At 53.1% G+C, this 21726-nt stretch overlaps 2 protein-coding genes across 4 annotated transcripts in view; one reads left to right on the top strand and one right to left on the bottom strand.

Annotated features, from left to right (window-relative positions):
- HSPA12B (heat shock protein family A (Hsp70) member 12B) overlaps positions 1-16812 on the top strand; it is a 42976-nt gene extending 26164 nt beyond the window's left edge. Inside the window, exons 8-13 of the mRNA XM_043990208.1 lie at positions 3065-3239; positions 8235-8321; positions 10321-10425; positions 11586-11844; positions 12407-12510; positions 13708-16812. Coding sequence (XP_043846143.1) covers positions 3065-3239; positions 8235-8321; positions 10321-10425; positions 11586-11844; positions 12407-12510; positions 13708-14348 — 1371 coding nt within the window. The 3' untranslated portion in view covers positions 14349-16812. The remainder of the gene's footprint in view (positions 1-3064; positions 3240-8234; positions 8322-10320; positions 10426-11585; positions 11845-12406; positions 12511-13707) is intronic.
- Positions 16813-17894: 1082 nt separating this feature from the next.
- The window catches only part of C2H20orf27 (chromosome 2 C20orf27 homolog), a 45758-nt gene continuing 41926 nt past the window's right edge, over positions 17895-21726 (bottom strand). For all 3 annotated transcript variants that reach the window (XM_043988664.1, XM_043988662.1, XM_043988663.1), the window contains exons 5-6: positions 21171-21293; positions 17895-18942 (exon numbers count right to left, since the gene is read on the bottom strand). In XM_043988664.1, the coding sequence (XP_043844599.1) occupies positions 18842-18942; positions 21171-21293 (224 nt within the window). In that variant the 3' untranslated portion in view covers positions 17895-18841. The remainder of the gene's footprint in view (positions 18943-21170; positions 21294-21726) is intronic.

Raw genomic sequence — 21726 nt, 5'->3', positions numbered from 1 at the left:
CCATTTGAAGGTAGAGGTCTTTAGCCACTGGGGAGGATCCAGGCAGGCTCCCTGGTGTTTAAGCTGAGGTTGGGAAGGAGCTAGGGACTCCAAGAGGTGGAGGTCAGGGAGGAAGGCCTTCTAGGCCAGGGAAACGGCCTGCAGGGGAGCGCTGAGCTCAGAAAACAAGAGGTGCGGGTGCCAGGCCTGCCCTGGGAGGCTGGCATGGCTGGGACTGCCCCCCAGGGCATCTGTCTAGAGACAAAAGTCCTTAGTGACCAGGGCAGGGGCCGGATCTGACTGTGCAATGATGGGAAAGCAGGATAGGAGCCACACAGGGTTAAGGCTTCTGCCAGAGGAGAGGCCCAGGGCCTGGGCTCAGGACTCCCCCAGAGCCTGTGCTGCGGGGCCCATCCAAGGGATGAGAACATCGCCTGTAGCCAGGCCAGAACAAACACCCCCGCCCTCCTCCCAGCCCAACGCTCGCAGACTCAGCCCCTCTGTGGCTTTTCCTCCCACATTGTTCCGAGGAAGCCCCGGCTCAGAAAGAGCCAGGACCGCAGGAGGAAAGTGTGCTGAAGATCTAATCAGAGCTAGCCGCCCCCTGCTCCCCACCCCAAACAGCATTCAGGGGATCCCTCAGAGCCTGGAACATTCCCTGAAACGTTGGAAGTTCAGGGATCTTTCTGCTGGAAGTCCCAGGAGCAGGCTTCTGCTGCCATCCCCCTGCCTTGGCACAGCCAAGGAGACATGCCCCCTGCCCCTGGAAGGCCCCCAATTTGTTGGCAGAGATAGCGTTCCTCTCTTCAAGGGATTTTCATGTATTCGGACGGAAGAGGCCATGTCTGCTATCAGAGAACCTCCATTCTGAGGAGACACAGCCCCTGCCCTGATTGGAAAGAGGGAGGGACAGCCTCTGACTTAAAAAGACAGAGGGAGAGTGAGAGATGATTGAATGATAGATGCTAGATTGGATAGATGACAAATGAGAGACAGATGTGATAGGTGATGTTAGGCAAACAGACAGAACAAACACTTATCAAGTACTGACTGTGCCATCCCTGGCATTGTGATAAGTGCTAAGGTCATACAAACGAGACAGTTGCTCCCCTCAAAGAGTTTATAATCTAATGGGGGGAAATGGAAAAGGAGCTGGATGGGTGGGGTGGGGTGGGGGGCAGCGTGATAGTAAGGAGTGGGGGGCAGCTAGGTGGCACAGTGGATAGAGCACTGGCCCTGGATTCAGAAGGACCTGAGTTCAAATCCAGCCTCAGACGCTTGACACTTACTAGCTGTGTGACCCTGGGCAAGTCACTTAACCCCAATTGCCTTACAAAGAAAGAAAGAAAGAAAGAAAGAAAGAAAGAAAGAAAGAAAGAAAGAAAGAAAGAAAGAAAGAAAGAAAGAAAGAAAGAAAGAAAGAAAGAAAGAAAGAAAGAAAGAAAGAAAGAAAGAAAGAAAGAAAAGAAAGAAAAGAAAGAGAAGAAAAGAAAAGATATTAAGGAGTGAGCACCTCATCAGGAAGTGATTCAGAGGACTGGTAAAAGGGAAGGCAAATGCTTTTCCCTTGGAACCAAGAGAGCCAGGGGTGGAGAGCAGGCTGCTGGGGAGAAGGAAGAGGAAGGGCAAAATGGCAGGTAGCCATCCAGGCAGACGGCCCCTGGTCTAATGAGGGTGAGACATGCCTGCCCTCAGGAAGCCCTTCGGACAACAGGGAAGATGTGGCCTTGAAGACCCGAATGGAGAAGATGAGACACCCTCTCAGCACCAGCGAAGGCTGTGAGAGACCCCAGCCCAACCCTAAAACATTCCAGTTCTGGCTCTTAATTTGCCGTGTGGTCATGCTCAGTCTGAGACAAGACTCCCGACCTGGAATGCCCACTTTCCCAAACACTGTCAGTACGACCTCAGCCAATCTTTTTCCCTCTTGAGGGCCCAACTTCCTCTGTAAAATGGAGAGGCTGACCTCAGTCATTTTTCAGTCGTGTCTGACTTGTGACCCCATTTGGGGTTTTCTTGGCAAGGATCCTTACTGGTTTGCCATTTCCTTCTCCAGCTCATTTTACAGATGAAGAAACTGAGGCAAACAGGGTTGAGCGACTTGCCTGGCATTGCACAGCTAGGGAGTGTCTGAGGCTGGATTTGAATCCAGGAGGTTGACCCTTTCCAGCTCTGACATTCGAAGACTCTTCTCTCTGCATTATCAAACATCTCCAGAGCAGGGCATTGTGGGAACAGAACCCAGGAGAGACAGTAGGGAAGGCAGGCACTAGGCAGAGGAAAGGGGGGACTGATGCTACCCCAGAAGGGAGAACATCTGGGTACAGAGTGTTGTCAGACTCTATCCATCAGTTAGTTGGTCTTACTGAAAGAAGGTTTAAATACCAAGCCCAACCCTGAGGGGAGGGGCGGGGAAGAGGAGGGCCTGGAAGCTAATGATTGGCCAAGGATGACTGTTTTCCTGTCTGGTTTTCTCTGTGGTTCGATGCTTCATCATTTGGCTCAGAAAGAAGAGAGATCAAAGCAGATAATACATAAGGCATTCTGCAAACTTTAAAGTGTTACCTATAACTCCGACCTATTAAATAGGTGTGGGTCCTATTTCGTTATTAACATAACAGTCCTTAATGCAGCTTGCTGGGTCAGCTAGGTGGCGCAGTGGATAAGGCACCAGCCCTGGATTCAGGAGGACCTGAGTTCAAAATCGGCCTCAGACACTTGACACTTACTAGCTGTGTGATCCTGGGCAAGTCACTTAACCCTCATTGCTCCGCAAAAATAAATACATATATAAAATTGGGGCAGCTAGATAGCGCAGTGGATAAAGCACTGACCCTGGAGTCAGGAGGACCTGAGTTCAAATCCGGCCTCAGACACTTAACACTTACTGGCTGTGTGACCCTGGGCAAGTCACTTGACCCCAATTGCGTCACCAAAAAAAAAAATGTAGCTTGCCTCTTTACTCTGTTGTTACCTGGCACCGCGATTGCTGCCACCGTGGGCTTTTGTAGATGAAGTCCGGCCTCATGGATTTTACTCCAACTTGTCTGCACTAACGCTTCCTTCCCTTCCCGTCTTCTTGCAGGCGGGCTTGGTGTCCCCCGAGGACCCCGAGCAGCTCCTCATAGCCCTGGAGCCTGAAGCCGCTTCCATCTATTGTCGGAAGCTCCGTCTCCACCAGCTCATTGACCTGAGCTGCCGCCCGGTATCCAATGGCTTCCTGGGCGAGCGCCGTTCGATCGACTCCAGCTTCCGCCAAGGTGAGAGAGGGGACGAGTCCTGATACTGCGGGTCTGGCCTGGGCCTTGTACCAGTCCACAATTTTACCAGTGGCTTGGATGAAAAGCGCTGGTTGGTCAAGTCTGCTGGTGCAAGGAGGGCCGGCTAACATGATCGATGGTGGAGGTGGGATCCAGAAAGACCTGGAGAGGTCAGAACACTGGGACAACTAATGAGATGGAATTTAAGAGAAGTCAATGTAAAGCAGGACCCTAGGGCTCCAAGAATCAATCACACAAGTACAGAATGGGGAGATGATAGCTTTGCTGCTCACTACCTGTGTGAACTGGGTAGCTGTCAACCTTTCTGTGTTTCAGGTTCTATATCTGGAAAGTGAGGGAATTAGAATAAATGATCTGTAATGTAGCCACAGCTCTAAATATAAGATGGATGGGTAGATAGACAGATGGATAGATAGATAGACAGATGGATAGATAGATAGAAGACAGGTAGATAGATAGATAGACAGACAGACAGACAGACCGACCGACCGACCGACAGACAGACAGACAGTTAGATAGATAGATAGGTAGGTAGATAGATAGATAGATAGATAGATAGATAGATAGATAGATAGATAGATAGATAGATAGATAGATAGACAGACAGGTAGATAGACAGACAGGTAGATAGACAGACAGGTAGATAGATAGACAGGTAGATAGATAGACAGGTAGATAGATAGACAGGTAGATAGATAGACAGGTAGATAGATAGATAGGTAGATAGATAGATAGATAGATAGATAGATAGATAGATAGATAGATAGATAGATAGATAGATAGATAGATAGATAGATAGATAGGCAGACAGGTAGATAGATGATAGATAGATAGATAGATGATAGATAGATAGATAGATAGATAGATAGATAGATAGATAGATAGATAGATAGATAGATAGATAGATAGATAGATAGACAGACTAGATAGACTAGATGGGTGGATGGATGGATGGATGGATGGATGGATGGATGGATGGATGGATGGATGGATGGATGGATGGATGGATGGATGGATGGATGGATGGACGGGTGGGTGGATGGGTGGATCATAGATTTATAAACAGGATAGACAGATAAATGATGGATGGATAGATAGATAAACAGGATAGATAGAAAGATGGATGGATAAATAGACAGGATAGAGAGAACAAGAGAGAGATGACTAGACAAACTAAATAAACATCTAGAGATGATAGATAGATAGACTGACTGTATAGATCAAATCTTCTTGAACTGTGGGTCGCAACCTTGTATGGGGTCAGATAACGGAATGTGGACATCACAAAAAGGCAGGGTCTTATGGGTCATCTAGTCCAACCCCTTTATTTAGCAGAGACTCAAGCCCAGTTTCCACAGAAAACAGGAAGTGAGGTGAGTTGCTCAGAGTCACGAAGGCAGTGACAGAATTGGGATTTGAACCCAAATTCTCTGACTCCAAATCCAGAGCTATTTGTGATCCCATAGCTCTTTATAAAGGGTTAGCTAGGTGGTGCAATGGATAGAATGGTAGAACTGTCAGGAAGACTCATCTTTGTGAGTTCAAATCTGACCTCAGACTCTAGCTATGTGACCCTGGGCAAGTCGCTCAACCCTGTTTGCCTCAGTTTCCTCATCTGTAAAATGAGCTGGAGAAGGAAATGGCAAACCTCAGCAGTATCTTTGCCAAGAAAACCCCAAATGGGGTCACAAAGAGTCAGACATGACTGATACAACTGAACAGTGGCTCTTTAGAAACACTCTCTGCCCCTCCCAACAACTCTATGAGGTAAGTAGCAAGGTTATTATCCCCATTTGACAGAGAAGGAAAGTGATACTGGGCAAGCCATATGACCGCTCTGAGCCTCAGTTTCCTTATCTGTCAAATGGGGATGACATCTGTAGCACCAACCTCAGAGGGTTGTGGTAAGAATCCAGTGAGATCATCTAAACAGAGATCTGTAACCCTTAAAGTGCCATAGCCTATTAGCTGTTATGATTACGGTTATTAGGGCAGTCACTTGGCCCACTGCCAGTAAGAGGCAGAACTGGGAAGCCAGGCCTTGACCCCAAGGCCAGCACGCTTACCCCAGCAGCTGACGCGAGGCCGCTGGAGTTTGTGTCATGGGGAATTCAGGTGAGGAAGGGGGATGGAGAAACCTGATGACCTTTTCCCGGACAGAAGGAAAAGCAGCCTGAGGGTCTGGCCTCCTGGTGGACAGAGCTGACTGAGAGAAGGGGAGGGGAAGGTCATGACTCATCCCAACTCCACCTATAGCAGGAACACCTGTTTGGATTGTGGGTGTAGAGCCCAGATCCCTGGGGGAGAGAGAGGGGAGGGACCACTTCCGGAGGGATCCCAAACTGTCCGAGCAAAGCTTCACCACCAGGTTCTAATCAGTGGCAGAGACTTCCACTGACTCTCCCCACTCGTGTGTTGTTTTGCTTTTTGACCCTTTCCCATGATGCCCTGCTCCTGCCTGCACAGCCCAGCTGGGGAGGGAGGCATGATGGCGGTGGGCAGGAGGAGGTCCCACCTCTGCCCCCGGCACCCGAGGCAAATTATCTCACTCGAATGAACCTCAGCGCCCTTTCTATAAAATCAAGAAGCTCAAAGAGAATCTCCAAAGCCCTGGGATGCTGTGGATGCTCTGCTGCGCTCAGCTCCCCTGCCCCACCTGCTGGCTCTGTGGGGTACTGACCACCAAGTTGATTTATTATTCATAAAAACACAGTAACTCATCAGAGTCCTCATGGAATAACAAATAGAGAACCAGCCTCTGAATCAGGAAGACTTGAGTTCAAACCCAACCTCTGACATATGCTGTGTGACCCTGGGCAAATTACTTAATCTCTCAAGGCCCCAGGAAACTCTAGAGCAAGGGCTCTCAACTGGGAGGCATAAATGGATTTCAAGGAGTCTGTGAACTTGGAGAGGAAAAAAGGCCGTTATTATTTTCACTGTTCTTTGGTTTCCTGTGTATTGTATTTCTTTTTTTTTTTTTTTTTTTTTTTTGGTGAGGCAATTGGGGCTAAGTGACTTGCCTAGGGTCACACAGCTAGTAAGTGTTAAGTGTCTGAGGCCGGATTTGAACTCAGGTCCTCCTGACTCCAGGGCCGGTGCTCTATCCACTGTACCACCTAGCTGCCCCCTGTGTATTGTATTTCATGCTCGCAAAGCCCTCCATAACCTGACCCTTTCCAGACTTCTCGCACCTCCCACCCCACCATGGGCTGTATAATCCAGGGACACTGGCCTCTTTGTTGTTCTCTCCCCATCTCCCAACTCTGGCCATTTTCACAAGCTGTCCCCCAGACCTGGAAAGGGTGAACCTACTGGTCACCTTTGCTCCTCATCTCTGCCTCCTACCTCTCTTGGCTTCCTTCAAGTCTCAATCCAAGACTTCTTCAAGAAGTCTTTGCCACTCCCCTTCAATGAGAGTGCTCTCCCTCTGCTGATTATATCTAATTAGTCCCGTGTGTATCTTATTTCTATGGGGAATTTCCTGAATGGGAGCTCCCTCCACCAATGAAATCACAATCTATCTATCTACTTGTCTGTCTTCTTGTTGCTGTTGTTGGCAAAAATACTGGAGTGGTTCACCATTTTCTTCTCCAGCTCATTTTACAGATGAAGAAACTGAGGCAAACAGGATGAAGTGACTTTCCCAGGGTCACGCAGCCAGTAAGTGTCTGAGGCTGGATTTGAGCTCAGGAAGATGAGGCTGGCACCCTATCTACATACCACCTATCTGCCATCCACCTATCTATATCTACATGCATACACACACGTGTCATATAAAACTCACATCTATAAAGCACTTTCCAGGGGGTGGCTAGGTGGCGCAGTGGATAGAGCACTGGCCCTGGATTCAGGAGGACCTGAGTTCAAATCCGGCCACTTGACACTAGCTGTGTGACCCTGGGCAAGTCACTTAACCCCCACTGTCCCACCAAAAACAAAAAAACCAACCAAACAAACAAAAAAAAAACCCAAAGGCACTTTCCTTAGAACTGTGGTCTATGTATGCATCCATCTATCAATACATAGATAGATATGTATGTGTCATATAAAACTCACCTTTATAGAGCACTTTCCTTAGAATGACCCTGTGAAGTTGGGCCCCTGGGGCTGAGGGCAGTCTTGGGGTATTGACCCCATTCCCATCCTGACCAGGGAAACATCTTAGAAACAGAAGAGGGGACCCACCGTAGACTAGCCACAGAGCAGACGCTAGGACCAGGAAGCTCAGGGCACTGGGAAGCGGCTGTTCTTACAGGCCTTCCTCTTGCCCCACTGAGGAGTAAGCATGGGGCGGGGGTGGTCATTGGCCTGAGAGGAAGCCCAAGCTAGGAGCGAGGAGAGGAGCAGGGTCATAGACTGGGGGCTGGAAGGGAGTTTGGAGGTTGTTAGATCCAGCCCCCTTCTCTATAGAGGGTTGTGTCCTTGGGGGCCGTGGGGATGGACAACCCAGAGAGATGGAGCAGGGTAGGGAAGAGAGAAGGTGGCGGGAGGCGGGGGGGAGAACTTGGTTGGGGGGGGTGTATTTAGTGAAGAGATTTTGAAACGAGGCTATCAGACCAACTGTGATTGCTTCTCAGACCAGTCCACACGAAGGTGAAATAGGGAGCACAGGGAAGGGCCCGGCCCCTCAAAATATCTTACTATGGGCAAGTCACTGAATCTCTGGGCCTCAGTTTCCTCGTCTGTGGAATGAGGTTGGACCAAAGGACTCTGAGGTCTCTTGGAACTCTAAGTCGACAGGCCACCTGTCACCAGGGTCCAAGATTCCACCATTTGTGCTTCATTCCTTTGACTTAAGCACTGGTCTTGTCGGCCTCCTTTTTGACCACGCCAGTTCCCGCAGCAGGACAGCGACTCCCCAAGCTGTGCCGACAAGGACACTAAAAGATTTTGCTGAAATGAGTGCCCCGACTATCAAGGATGGAATTTGGGAGAGGGCTCCCCTTTCATTTTGTGCTCTCTCCTTCCCAGCCAGGGAACAGCTTCGAAGATCGAGGCATAGCCGCACCTTCCTGGTGGAGTCAGGTGTTGGAGAGCTGTGGGCAGAGATGCAGGCAGGTAGGAGGGGGCCAGCTGGGGAAGGGTCTGTGGGAGGAGGGCAGAAGAGGCCAAAGGGCTGACCAAGGGCTGGGAGGTCCCATGGCCGGAGGAGGTACCAGCCACCCTACCCTCCATGCACACACAGGACTGGGGCACTGGGGACCATAGAACTCAGTTCTCAGCCCACACCAGCCCAGGCCTGTCAGAAGCACAGGCAAACACGCCCTGGCACATGGGCATGTGCCCACAGACACGTGGGCACAGAGATACTAGCCAGTCAGTTTAGTTCGCTTCTACCAACAAATCCAAAGTGTTGACTAGGTGAGGAAAATAGTTAGGTTCAGCCTTAGATGTATTGCCCCCAGGTGAGACTTCACCCTCACACCTCCCTCTCTCCTCCCTTTCATCCCCCCTAAGAAAACTCCCATCGGGCAGCTAGGTGGCGCAATGGATAGAGCACCGGCCCTGGAGTCAGGAGTACCTGAGTTCAAATCTGGCCTCAGACACTTAACACTTACTAGCTGTGTGACCCTGGGCAAGTCACTTAACCCCAATTGCGTCACCAAAAACAAAAAAAAAGAAAACTCCCATCCTCATCTTCACTATCCCTCACTAAACAACCTCCCCCCCACCCACAGCTAGCTGGGGATCACCTGCCCTGAGGGCCAACAACACTCAGACAGGAGCAGCCTGGTCCATCCACCTGCCCATCCACTCTGGGGAGAGGCAGGATTCACTCAGAATAAAGATCCCGGAGGCTCTCAGGGGTCACAGGCTCAACCACGAGAGTCACCGGGGTGGGAGTGGGGGCACCTCAGACACTTGGGATCCCATGAACTAGGGCAGGGGTGTGGGGGGTGACTCTGTACCTGTCCACAGGTCAGAAGGATTGGAACGCAGACCCAGGCTGGGCAATGGGGATGAGGAGAGGAAGAGGCCTGGAGGCAGGCAGGAGAGATGTTTATATTGCAGAACCCTGATGTAGGATAGGAGCGGGGGTCTTTGAAGAGACTGGAAGAAACCAGAGGAGCCTTTAGGGGAACAGAGATAAAGAGACGGACATGGCAGAGGGGCGCCCATAGAGGAATGTGGTTGTGATGTGGGAGGGGAGGGGAGGCGGTGTCTGTGTCTGTGTCTGTGTGTATGTATACCTCTGTCACTTAGTAAACAGGATACCATCATGTAAATGTTAGCCTTTGTTTGTGTTGTCTCCAAGGTCCCTCCCAGCACTGACATTCTTCTTAATTCTGTCTCTAAGCCTAATTCTGTTCCTCTTGGTTCTGTCATTCCAGGCTCTAAGGCCCCTCCCAGCTCTAGCATTCTGTATTCTAAGATTCCTCTCAGCTCTGACATTCTGTGTTCTGAGGTTCCTCTAAGTTCTGAAATTCTTTGTTCTGAGGTTCCTCTCAGTTCTGACATTATGTTCTGAGGTTCCTCTCAGCTCTGACATTGTGCTCTAAGGTTCTTCTCAGCTCTGACGCTCTGTGTTCTGAGGTTCCTCTCAGCTCTGACGCTCTGTGTTCTGAGGTTCCTCTCAGCTCTGACGCTCTGTGTTCTGAGGTTCCTCTCAGCTCTGACGCTCTGTGTTCTGAGGTTCCTCTCAGCTCTGACTTTCTGTGTTCTGAGGTTCCTCTCAGCTCTGACGTTCTGTGTTCTGAGGATCCTTTCAGCTCTGACGTTCTGTATTCTGAGGTTCCTCTCAGTACTGACGTTCTGTGTTCTAAGGTTCCTCTCTCAGCTCTGACACTTCAGGCTCTGCAGTCCCTTCCATCTGTGACCTGGGGGGGGGGGGCAATGTTGTTTTGATTTGGTTTGGTTCTAGGCAGGGTTGGGAGCATGTTGAGAGAAACAACATGGCGCCCGTGTCGGTGTGAATGCCCGTGTGCATCCACAGGTTGGTGTGTCTGCATGTTGTACGCCTGTGCCCACTTGCACGTGTGTCTCCAGGCAGGCCTGTACACAGGTGCATGTTTATGGGTGCTTGTGTCCACCCTGTCCTGACACACCCTTCCTGCAGGTGACCGCTACGTTGTGGCAGATTGTGGGGGCGGCACCATAGACCTGACGGTGCACCAGATTGAGCAGCCCTTGGGGACCCTCAAGGAGCTCTACAAAGCCTCAGGTAAGGGCCAAGTATGACCCCCTCCCTTCCCCATTCATCCAGTCTCCCTAGCACTGACCAGTACTTTGGTCGCACTGCCCTCTCGTGGCCAAGATCTGTACTGCAGGCAGCCACATCCTCACCAGACAGACCACCCAAACGCCCTACCCCTCCAGCCTGGCTCTGGGATTCCCCCATTCCTGAGCATCTCCTCACCCAATAAGACAAGGCACTCCTTCAGGGCAGGGACTATGTGGAGCTCGTCCAGCAAACAAGTTGATGCCAATCAGTCAGCTAGCATTTATTAAGCACCTACTGAACTCCAGGCTTTGTGCCGGATGCTGGCAATGCAAAGACAAAAATGAAGGAGCTGATGCTCTATGGTGGGTAGGAACTGTTGAATTAGTATATGTTCTATTAGATATTACATAATATTAATATATCATGTAATATTATTGATATATTAATTATACATCAATATATACTTATGTTAATATATAATTACCTATTAATATTAATATAGGTAATATATTAATATATAATTGATGTGTTTAAATTGTATATTAGCTATTTAGGTTTCATTAGTAGAGGACTGAGGCCGCTAGGTGGCGCCATAATGCACAGAGTCAGGCCTGGAGTCAGGGAGATGCATCTTCCTGAGTTCAAATCCAGCCTCCGACACTTCCTGGTTCTGTGACCCTGGGCAAGTCACTTCACCCTGTTTGCCTCACTTTCCTCAGCTGCAAAATGAGCTCGAGAAGGAAGTGGACACCACTGATGGATAACAATGAGGAGTCCCTGCCCATGTGTAAACACATATGCATGTGTATGTGCATATCCAAATACAAGGCCCTTTGGGGAGGCGACACACTCGCATTGGGGATCACAAAGAATTGTGTGGAGAAGGTGGTGTTTGAGCTGAGGCTGGAAGGGAATCGGGAAGTCCACAAGGCAAAGAGTAAGGGCATCCTAGGCCTGAGAGACGGCCCATACCAAGGCACTAGGGAGCCGGCGAAGTTTGTTGAGTGGGGACGTGGCATGATGAGACCTGTGCCTAAGTTAGGGTTAGTGGCAGAGGCTGTGCCTCCTTCTCAGACCAGAGGCTCCTGTGCCCGGGGCCGCCTGCATCAGTCTCTCTCTCCCTGGGGAGACAGCAGCCCCCTCGATTCTTCCCTCCTCAGGGGGTCCCTATGGAGCAGTTGGGGTGGACCTGGCTTTTGAACAGCTTCTGGGCAGGATCTTCAGCAACGACTTCATCACCACCTTCAAAACAAAGCGCCCGGCGGCATGGGTGGACCTGACCATCGCCTTTGAGGCTCGCAAGCGGACGGCCGGGCCCCACCGTGCCAGTCCCCTCAACATCTCCCTGCCCTTCTCCTTCATCGACTTCTACCGCAAACAGCGCGGGCACAACGTGGAGACGGCCTTGCGCAAAAGCAGGTGGGGCCATGGCCTCCTTGCCCTGGGCGCAGACGGGGAGAGGGATGTTCTCCTGGCTAGGATTGGGCATGTGCAGAAAGTATGGAAAGAAGAGGGAAGGAAAGGAAGTAGTAGCAGGGTGGATGCTGGATTTAATCAGGAATGGGGTCAGACCCCAGCTCTGCCCCATGTGTGACCTTGGGTAAGTCACATAACCTCTGGAGGCCTCAGTTTATCATTCTGTAAAATGGAGTTGGGCTGGGTGGCCTCTAAGATCCCATTCAGCTCTAGACCTATCTCTCTCTGATCCCCAGTGACAGGCAGGAAGGTGGTAGGCCTCAGAACTGGGTGGAGGTGACTGAGGAAGACTATGGGATCGCCCTTCTGACACTTGACCATCACCCCCATCACGCTCCCCTAGAAGGTGTCTGCTTGACAGGCAAGAAGTGACTCAGTGATGCCCATCCTGGGTGTCCAGATGGAGGGGCCCCCTCTGTCTCCTGGAATCATGCAGACTGGGAAGGGCATCCCCCTCCCCCACCCTCCTCTGGGGCTCATTCTGTCTTCATCCTCCCCCCTGCAGTGTGAACTTTGTGAAGTGGTCCTCCCAGGGGATGCTGAGGATGTCCTGTGAAGCCATGAACGAGCTCTTCCAGCCCACCGTCAGCCAGATCATCAAACACATTGGTGAGGGCAGGTCCCGGGACGCCAGACAAGGGAGGCGATGGGGGACAGGGGCCTCAAAGACTTGAAACAGAACGGGATTGGGTTTTGTCTTTTGTGGCCTGAAACAGAAGGAAATTGTAGTATGGAGAAATAGTACTGGCTTAGGAATGCAGGAAACCTGGGGGCCCCCCAGCCATGTGACCTTGGGCAAGTCACTTCCCTACTCTCTGGGATGGTTTTCAGATGAGTGAAATGGACAAGGCTGGACTGGATGAGTCACTAAGGTGATGTCACTTTTTTTGTTCTGAGAATTGTTCCTACCTACTGTGTTAATGTTCTTCCAGCTTGAACCTCCCGTGTTCTAAGGTCCCTGCCAGATCGGACCTTTTGTACTCTAAGATTCTTTCCTCATCTAACAGTCTTTGACCCAAGTCAGTCAGTTCTCAGCTAGCATTTATGAAGCACCTACTGTGTGCCAAGCACTGGGATACAAAGAATGGCAAGAATAATTCTTGCTAAGGTACCTTCCCCAATACTACATTCTAAAGCCTGACATTCTTAGTCCTAGAAACCCTCCCAGCCCTGACATCCCCTGTTCTAAGGCCCTCCCACCCAGCCCTGACATTCCCTGTTCTAAGGCTCTCCCACCCAGCCCTGACATTCCAAGTTCTAAGACCCTTCCACCCAACCCTGACATTACCTGTTCTAAGGCTCTCCCACCCAGCCCTGACATTCCCTGTTCTAAGACCCTCCCACCCAACCCTGACATTCCCTGTTCTAAGGCTCTCCCACCCAGCCCTGACATTCCAAGTTCTAAGACCCCCCCCAGCTCTGATATTTCCTGCTCTAAGGCCTCTCCTGACCAGCCCTGACATTCCCTGTTCTAAGGCCCTCCCACCCAGCTCTGACGTTCTACCTTACTCCTTTACTACCATTCCCCATTCTGCCTTAACATTTTTCAAAGTGTTGTTGCCTTGGCCAACCAGGCAGAGTCTTTCTGTTTGAGTCCAGGCCAGAGGAGGGGGCTCTGGAGAATCCAGAACCAAGAACTAACCCTTCCCAAACTGTCCAAACAGTGCAAGCAGAGGGTAACCCCCAAGAGCCCAAGCGCAGCCTCTGGAAGGTCCCTAGCTGTTTTGCCTGGTCAGAGGGGAAGGAGAGACGAGGCCGGGGGGAGAGCCGGAGCTCAGGGTCTCAGGTTTCCTCTTCTCCCCACAGATGAGCTGCTGGCCCGCCCCGAGGTGCAGGGGGTGAAGTTTTTGTTCCTGGTGGGGGGCTTTGCGCAGTCGGCGGTGCTCCAACACGCAGTGCAAGAGGCCTTTGGCAGCAGAGGCCTGCGGGTCATCATCCCTCAGGACGTGGGCTTGACCATCCTGAAGGGCGCCGTGCTGTTCGGCCTGGACCCTGGTGTGGTCCGAGTGCGCCGTTCGCCGCTCACCTACGGAGTCGGGGTCCTTAACAAGTTCGTGGCCGGCCGCCACCCCCCGGAGAAGCTGCTGGTCAAGGACGGCAAGAGCTGGTGCACGGATGTCTTTGAGCGTTTCGTGGCGGCCGACCAGTCTGTGGCCCTGGGAGAGGTGGTTCAGCGCAGCTACTGCCCCGCCAGGCCCGGCCAGCACCGTATCCTCATCAATATCTACTGCTGCGCGGCTGAGGACGTCCAGTACATCACCGATCCTGGCGTGCGCAAGTGTGGGGCCATCAGCCTCGAGCTGGCCCCTGCTCCTCCCGGAACGACTCCGGCTCGCCGGGAGATTCGAGCCTCCATGCAGTTTGGAGACACGGAGATCAAGGTCACCGCTGTGGACGTCAGCACCTCCCGGACAGTGCGCGCCACCATCGACTTCCTCTCCAACTGAGGCCTAGCCTGGAGACCCCCCAGCCCGGCTGGCTCCCTCTCCAGCTCTCATTCCCCCTTAACCTCTCACGTTCCCCCTTCTCCCCAACTCTCCAATCTGCCCACACCTCTGCCCTCTCTCCTTGTGCCTTCCCACAATCCCCAATGCCTTCTTCTGGTCTTGTTTCTCAGACCCACTCCCCTAACCACATTTCCACTCTCCTCTCTCTTCCTTTCCCGCCACACCTCGTTCCTTCATTCCCCTTTTTCAGGGCTGGACTCCACTTCTCTCCAAAATCCCTTCCATCGTCCCAAATTCTGCCTTTATTCCATGCCCTGGGCTGGGGCTGGGGCTGGGCAGGGGGACCTTGGAAGACTTCCCGAAGTACAGCACAAGGCTCCAAGATCAACAGAGAGAGTGCTACCGGGCCAACCTGGAGTCCTCACCCACTTCTTGATGGGCCAAGGCCGCTGTCCTCACCACTCACCCCAGGGAGTCTGTGCGGGCAGCCCCACCAAGAGGCAGCCCCTGACAAGGTGCTGGAGGGTGTCCAGTGAAGGAGGCGGCAGAGGGAACTAGGGTCTGTTTGGTGGGTGAGGGTGCTCCTCATGCCTGGTTGGGGTAAACTGCAAGTTATCCCCACTGCTCAGGGAAAGAGCAGGGGAGGCTCCCCAGTGTCCTAATCCCCCTCCCCACCCACAGAATCATAGAATGCTAAGGCTGGACAAGACAGTCTGGTCCATCTCACCTGTGAGTAAGTTCAAGGCCCAGAAAGGTTAAGCTACACGCCCATGGGTCACACAGTAAGCTAAGCACAGAGATGAGATTCAAGCTCAGCCCCCCTTCCTCCGCACCCTCCCAAGCGACCCCTTCCTATACGTCTAGGTACACTCTGCTTTGTCTTACTGGGGGAGGGGGTGCAGGTAAACTCAGATTCTATTTTTATAGCTTAGACCAGCCCTCGAGCCCGCACCCTCTCCTGCCACGGACAAGAGCTGAAAGTGGAAAATGGGGCCCATGAGCAAGGGGAGATTCAGTGAATCTGACTCTGGGGCAATGGCTCAGCCCCATGTCCCTGGACCAGCAAGGACCTGGGAACAAAAAACTCTGCACAGCACTTATCTTACTAACTTCCCAGGCTTAACAAGCAGCACCCCCAGACGAGGCTGGAACGGAGACCTCGGTGACCCCAGGGGGCCCTCCCACACAAGGTGGGGCGACCGAAGCCAAGCACACGAGGGATCGATGGATGCAGGCCAATGACACCTAGAAGGGGCCGAGACCGATAAAGACCCCATCTCGTGGGGTAGGGTCTGAAAATATTAGATAATGGCAGTACTTGACAAGTAGGGGAGGGGGGTATTACATTCAGTTCTCACTAATGAGGTAGCATTACTAGTCAGAAATATATTACTAGGGTAATCAGTTACTGGCAGGAATATAACTAGGTGGGATAGTTAACTAGCAGGGTAAGGTACTAATGGGGTAAGTAGTTCTGGCCCCGGCATATGACAGGAATCCCTTAATGAGAACGATGATTCCCCAAGAGGTTCGCCTAACAATGCACACTGGAAAAACTAAATGGATGAAAAATGTATGTTGTCCAGACTGTCAAGTAGTTGAATAGCCAGTCTGCTGAGGCAGGGCGAAGGTGGACAATGGAGGAACGGGTGGAAGAGGGAAAACAACAGCCCGGATTGTTTGGGGAGCTGCTCAGTGCTTTTGGCAATCCCAGCACTGAGCCCCAACTTTTTGGCATAAGCATTCTCCCAAGGGGGAGATTCTGCAGAGAATGACAAGTGACACCAAAAGAGGAGAAAGGAGAATGTGAGTAGGCTGCACCATGTTTGCAATGATGACCTCCTGCAAGGACTCAGGGTGGGAGATGCCTGTGAAGGAGGTGTGGCTGGGCAGACACAGAGAAGAGCGGACAGACTGAGACTGTTAGAAACGCTTCCTCCCACGTGCTGACCTATGGCCAGACGTGGATGAAAACCACAGGATGAAGTCGTGGCTGGGCTGTGAGCGGCGAGCGAGGGATGCCCATGGGGATGAGATCACAGCTCTGCAGAGCAGGGAAGGATGCCACCGGCCGGAGTAATTATCAGGAGTCGAGTTATCAGCAGGGGACGTTAGTCGGGAAGAGGTCATTGTGGGATCCTGTTATGAGATGGGCAATGTTACTAACAGAGTAAGTGACTGAGTTTGTCACTGTCTGGGGTGGTGTCACTTGGGTCACTGTCAGCAGGGGGAGGCACCCTGTGGTGGGGCTGGGGGGAACACTCCTTGCATAGTTCAGGTCACTCAAACAGGCCTCAGAGGAAATGGTCACTTCCCTGCAGCGAAGAGTCCATGAGGAAGCTCTTGTAGATCCAAGTAGCTCCCCGCTCCCTGTCCCAAGAGGAATGAAGACCCATGCCCACCACCCACCACCAGGCAGGGCTGGGCGGTTCTCAGACTGGGGAGGAGACTCTGGGTTTGCTGTCAGAGAAAGCCAAGTTCTCAATAAAGCATTTATGCCCAAGGTCACAGTCTAGCAGAGAGATTGCGGGGCAGGGACAGAGGCTGGACAGGCCAGTCCCCACAGGCTGGAGCCCTGGCCTAGGTTTATTGAGGGAGGTGGGGTGTTCTGGGAGGGGATAGGAGGGGAGAGCTGCTATGGAGATTACTCCAAACTTCTTCCATCCAGCCACCTGAGACCATGCCCACAAACCCGTACCTTGCTCTGGTACCAATCATTGGGGCTGGCATCCCCTGGAACGATACTCCTAATCCCAAGATTGTTTGGTAAGAAGGGGATGGGAGCAGTGACCAGGAAGCCCGACTGAGAGGATGTGCTAAAGACAAGTGTTGACCATTCTAAAGGGGCAGCTAGGTGGCGCAGTGGATACAGCACTGGCCCTGGATTCAGGACCTGAGTTCAAATTCGGATCAGACACTTGACACTTATTAGCTGTGTGACTCTGGTAAGTCACTTAACCCTCACTGCCCCACCCAAAAAAAAAAAAAAATCTGAGCAGCAAAGATCTCAAATAAGAGTTAGAGGGAGGGGGTAGAAAAATTCAGCCTTCTTCCTTAGTACTCACAACCAAGATCAGAGAACCAGAGCTTAGGCCCACAGGGGTCATAAACTCATGGATTTACAGCCAGAAAGGACCTGGGGCTGCCACCATCCCCCCCACCAGCTTCTGACAGATGAGTAAACTGAGGCTCGGCCACACGGCTTATGTCTGAAGTGGGTCTCCACAATGCCTAGTCCAGCACCCGATTATGCTATGGCTTCAGCTGCCGACTCCTGTTCTTTCCCCCACGACCCAGTGCTGGTTCAATCTATGGTTCATGCTGCCTAAGCGACTCTACTGGCCGGCTGCCCGGGGTGGGGGTGGGGGGTATCCCCATCTTTGGAGACCTAAAGGCAAAGGTAGGATTATCCCCCAGGCCCACAGAGGTTCCCTGGCTCCTGGGGTCGACCCCTAGGGCTTGAGGACACAGCCATCTATTCCAGGGGGGTGACACCCCCCTTCCCATCCCACAAAAGCCAGTAATCAGTTTGGTCTGCACAGAAACTTGGTTTTTTCTTTTAATTTCTTTGGGCTTTCACCCCAATCACTTAGAAAAACAAACCAACAAACACAGGACAGGCACACTCATGGGCATGAGAGGCGGAGGTTAGAACAGGACCCTCCCTCCAGTGCCCAGCCTCCTTCCACAGCCCCCCTCCCCCCGGGCAGTCTGGGGGGTAAACAGCTAAAGCAGCAACAGCAAAGATAAAGGCCGGTGCAAGCCTGGAGGAGGGGCGTCTCTCCTCCTGCTCTATGGCTTAGGAATGGGGACAGGGGGACCCATGGGAAAGGCTGACTGCACAGGGGGAGGAAGACAGCCCAGGCTGAGAGGGCAGGGGAAGGACAGAGGCACCCTGGGCTTCCCTGACACACCAGAGCCTGCCCCTCCCCACGCCAGGAAGGCCACCTGCAGACCAGGGAAACTGAGGCACCCAGAAGAGGCCTTCCCACTCCCCTCCCGTCCAAAAAAGCCCAATCTCCCATCCAGAGGCTGGATCCCATCCGGTCACTGAATCAGAAGAGACAGGAGGCAGTGGGGATGCCGGGATAAGACGGAGGGTGGCAGGGGAAGGAGGCAGCCCGCATCAAAGACCCCATCTACTACCCGGCTAGGAATACTCCCAGTCCTCCCTCTATTCATCCACACCCCGCCCCCCCTCCCTGGCCCAGATGCTGGGCCCTGTGAGGGGCAGCAGGCGACACAGACTGAGACAAATCCGGATGGAATTTAAGGCTGAAGGGATTGGGGGGGGGGGCCCTACTTTGGGCCCCTCCTGGCTCCCGGAAGGGAGACACCAGAGGCCCCTCCCCACCCTGGCCCCAGGCCTTTTCTGGTCCTCTCTCCCTCTTCCAAGTAGCAAAGCATCCAGTCCAGGGACTAAGCAGCTGCTCCATCCGGGAGAGGGGAAAGGGGGAGGAGCAAAGGAGCGGAGGGAGGTGGGATGGGGGTCCTTAGTCGAAGCCACGCCAGTCGCTGTGCTCCGAGTCGTACTCCAGCTCCGCGCCCACACAGCGCACCCCATCCAGGAGCATCGGGGTGCCGTGGTGCCGGTCTGAAAACAAGAGGACAGCGGTCAGCTCCGGCCTCTCCTTGGCTGCGCCCCCCCATTCCACAGAGGGACAAACTGAGGGCAAGAGACTCGGCAATTTCCCCATGAGCTGAGATCTGAGATCGGAACGGCGTCTCCTGACTCTGAATGGGGTCTCCTGACTCTGAATGGGCATCGTATCCTGGACGCTGGAGACCCTGCTCCTGCCCCCTGCTTATCTCTGCTCCTGCCTCCCTCCCTCCTGCACAGAATCACAGACCAAGGCACCATCACCATCTACTTATATCAGCTCCCTTCCTTTTCTTTTTGTTTTTGTTTTTTTTTTTAAGTGAGGCAATTGGGGTTAAGTGACTTGCCCAGGGTCACACAGCTAGTAAGTGTTAAGTGTCTGAGGTCGGTTTTGAACTCAGGTCCTCCTGACTCCAGGGTCAGTGCTTTATCCACTGCGCCACCTAGCTGCCCCAGCTCCCTTCCTTTTCAAAGCAAGAACGCAGGCAATCAGCCCGACCTGGGCTCCAGGCCCTGGATCCCGTCCCTCCGAGAGCCTCGCTTCAAAGTCGGCTCCGTTACCTACTTCCTGGGTGGGTGGCCCCAGGCGATGGGCCTCCACAATGAGCCTCAGTTTCCTCCTCTGTAAAACGAGTGGAGTTGAACCTGATAGCCAATGAGGTCTCTCCCACATCTCCTTCAACATTTTCTGTAAAGCACTTTATAAGCCTTAAAGCCTCATCGAAAAGTCAGCGATTGCTTCCAACTCCCCAGCATGAGGCTCTTCCTGCTCCCCCAAGTTCCTTCCTAATACAAATAGCCCTAGAGGCTGTCAGCAGGGTAGAGAAGGAAGCGGGCTACCTCTGGGGGCCAAGGTCCTGGGTTCGAATCCCCGCTTTGTCACTCCCCATGGGCCTGGACTTCCTCAGCTGCCAGATGAAAGGGCTGGACTGGCTGATCAGAGGTCTCCTCCAGCCCCGGAACCCCAGGGAGCCCCCGCACCTTCCCTAAAACCCCCCGAAGCCGCCACTCAGGGCTGAGCCTCACTCAGTCACTGCCATTGGTTGGGGATGTTTACAAAGCAAACGCCAGGTCAGGTACAGCTCAGACCCTATGGCAGCCGAGGCGCCACCCCAGGAGGCCCAGAGAGGTGGCTCACGGGCACTTGGGGAGGGACAGAGGCAGCTAAACCACAGGAAATGAAGGCGATGGGGAGGATGGATAGAGAGACGAAGGGGAAGCCAAACCCCTCTCCTCCTCCTCTTCCTCCCAGCTTTCTGAGAACCAGACATCCCCTCAAATCCCAGACCTCGGTAGACCAGCGGTCGCTACCGCCAGGAGCCAGCAGAGGGGGCAGGGGAGTTGGTACGGAGGCCGACACGCAGCACTCCACGGCTCCCAGTCTGGAGCCCCCTCGTTTACAGATGAATAAACTGAGGCACAGAGAGGGGAAGCGACTCATCTTTGGGGGTCCCCTCACCCTCCAGTGCCCGCTCTGATCCACTATTGCTATGAGCCCCTCCTTTTCCTGCCAAAGAAGCTGAGGCTGGGGAGAGGACGCATGCCCTGCTTGGCAAGGTCACACACGGGCAGGGAGCAGAAGAACTGGGCTATGAACAGGGCGCTCTGACCCAAATCCTGCGTGTTCCAGGTGCCACACTTTGGCTGCCTCCCTGGAGAGGCAGAGGCAGAGGCAGAGACAAGGACAATGCTTCTAACTGGAGCTGTTCTCCCGTGGGGCTCGGTCTGTGGCCGACACCACCTCCCCCACCCCTGCTGGGCCCCAGGACCCCTCCAAGCCCACCCCCCAGCCCTGCTACCCCTTCTGAACCTTGGTCTATGACCCAGCCGCTTGCCTTCCTCCCCAACCACCTCCAAGCACCAGCCTCCAGCATCCCATCCTGAGGTCAGTTCTAGGCTCTGTTCTAGCTTCGGAGTGGGCCACCTCCCCCCCATCAGACCAGAAGCTGGAAGGTAGGCACGGGAGGGGCCCTTTAAAAGACAAGGCTAGGAGCGGCTAGGTGACGCAGTGGATAGGGCACCGGCCCTGGAGTCAGGAGGACCTGAGTTCAAATCCAGCCTCAGACACATGACCCGTACTAGCTGTGTGACCCTGGACAAGTCAGTTAACCCCAATTGCCTCACCAAAAAAAAAAAAAAAGACAAGGCTAAGTCCCTCCCTCAGGCGCCCCCACAGCCAGCAGGGGCTCTGTCCATGGTGCTGGACGCCCCTTGCTCCTCACCCATGACTCTGGCCTGCAGCACCACTCTCACAGAGGGATCGTCTCTGGTCTCACAGGCCAGCACCAGCTCCTCCTTCAGAACACCTTCCTTGTGGGCGATGTATTCACACTTCACGCAGAAGCCTGTGGGAAAGAGAGGAGGCCCAGAGGGGCCCCGAGCGTCACAAGCTTTCATCAGCACCCAAACTGCGGGCAGTGACCTGCTTGCTCAGAGAAGCCCTCCGGATTTGGGGGTCATCCGGTCTCGATGGGAGGACCTGAATCCAGATCCTTATTCTGTGTGACCCTGGGCAAGCTGCAACTTCAACCCTCTGCACCTCAGTTTGCTCATCCGTAAAATAGGGGATTTGGCCTCAAGGACTTCCCAGGTCCTTTCAAGGTTCATATCTGGGATTCCGCGATCCCACCTGTTTATATTTTACGGCTGATCCTACAGCGGAGGAAGGGAGATAAGACGGCAGGATGCAGAACCGAAGGGCACCTTAGACAGGAATCCAACTCCCTTCATTTTACAGCTAAGGAAACGGAGGCCCTGACAAGTCGGGGATTTGCCCAG

This window comes from Dromiciops gliroides, chromosome 2, assembly GCF_019393635.1.
Source record: "Dromiciops gliroides isolate mDroGli1 chromosome 2, mDroGli1.pri, whole genome shotgun sequence".
Taxonomy (NCBI): Eukaryota; Metazoa; Chordata; class Mammalia; order Microbiotheria; family Microbiotheriidae; genus Dromiciops; species Dromiciops gliroides.
The sequence above is the reverse complement of the archived record's forward strand: the minus strand, read 5'-3'. Positions and strand labels throughout refer to the sequence as shown.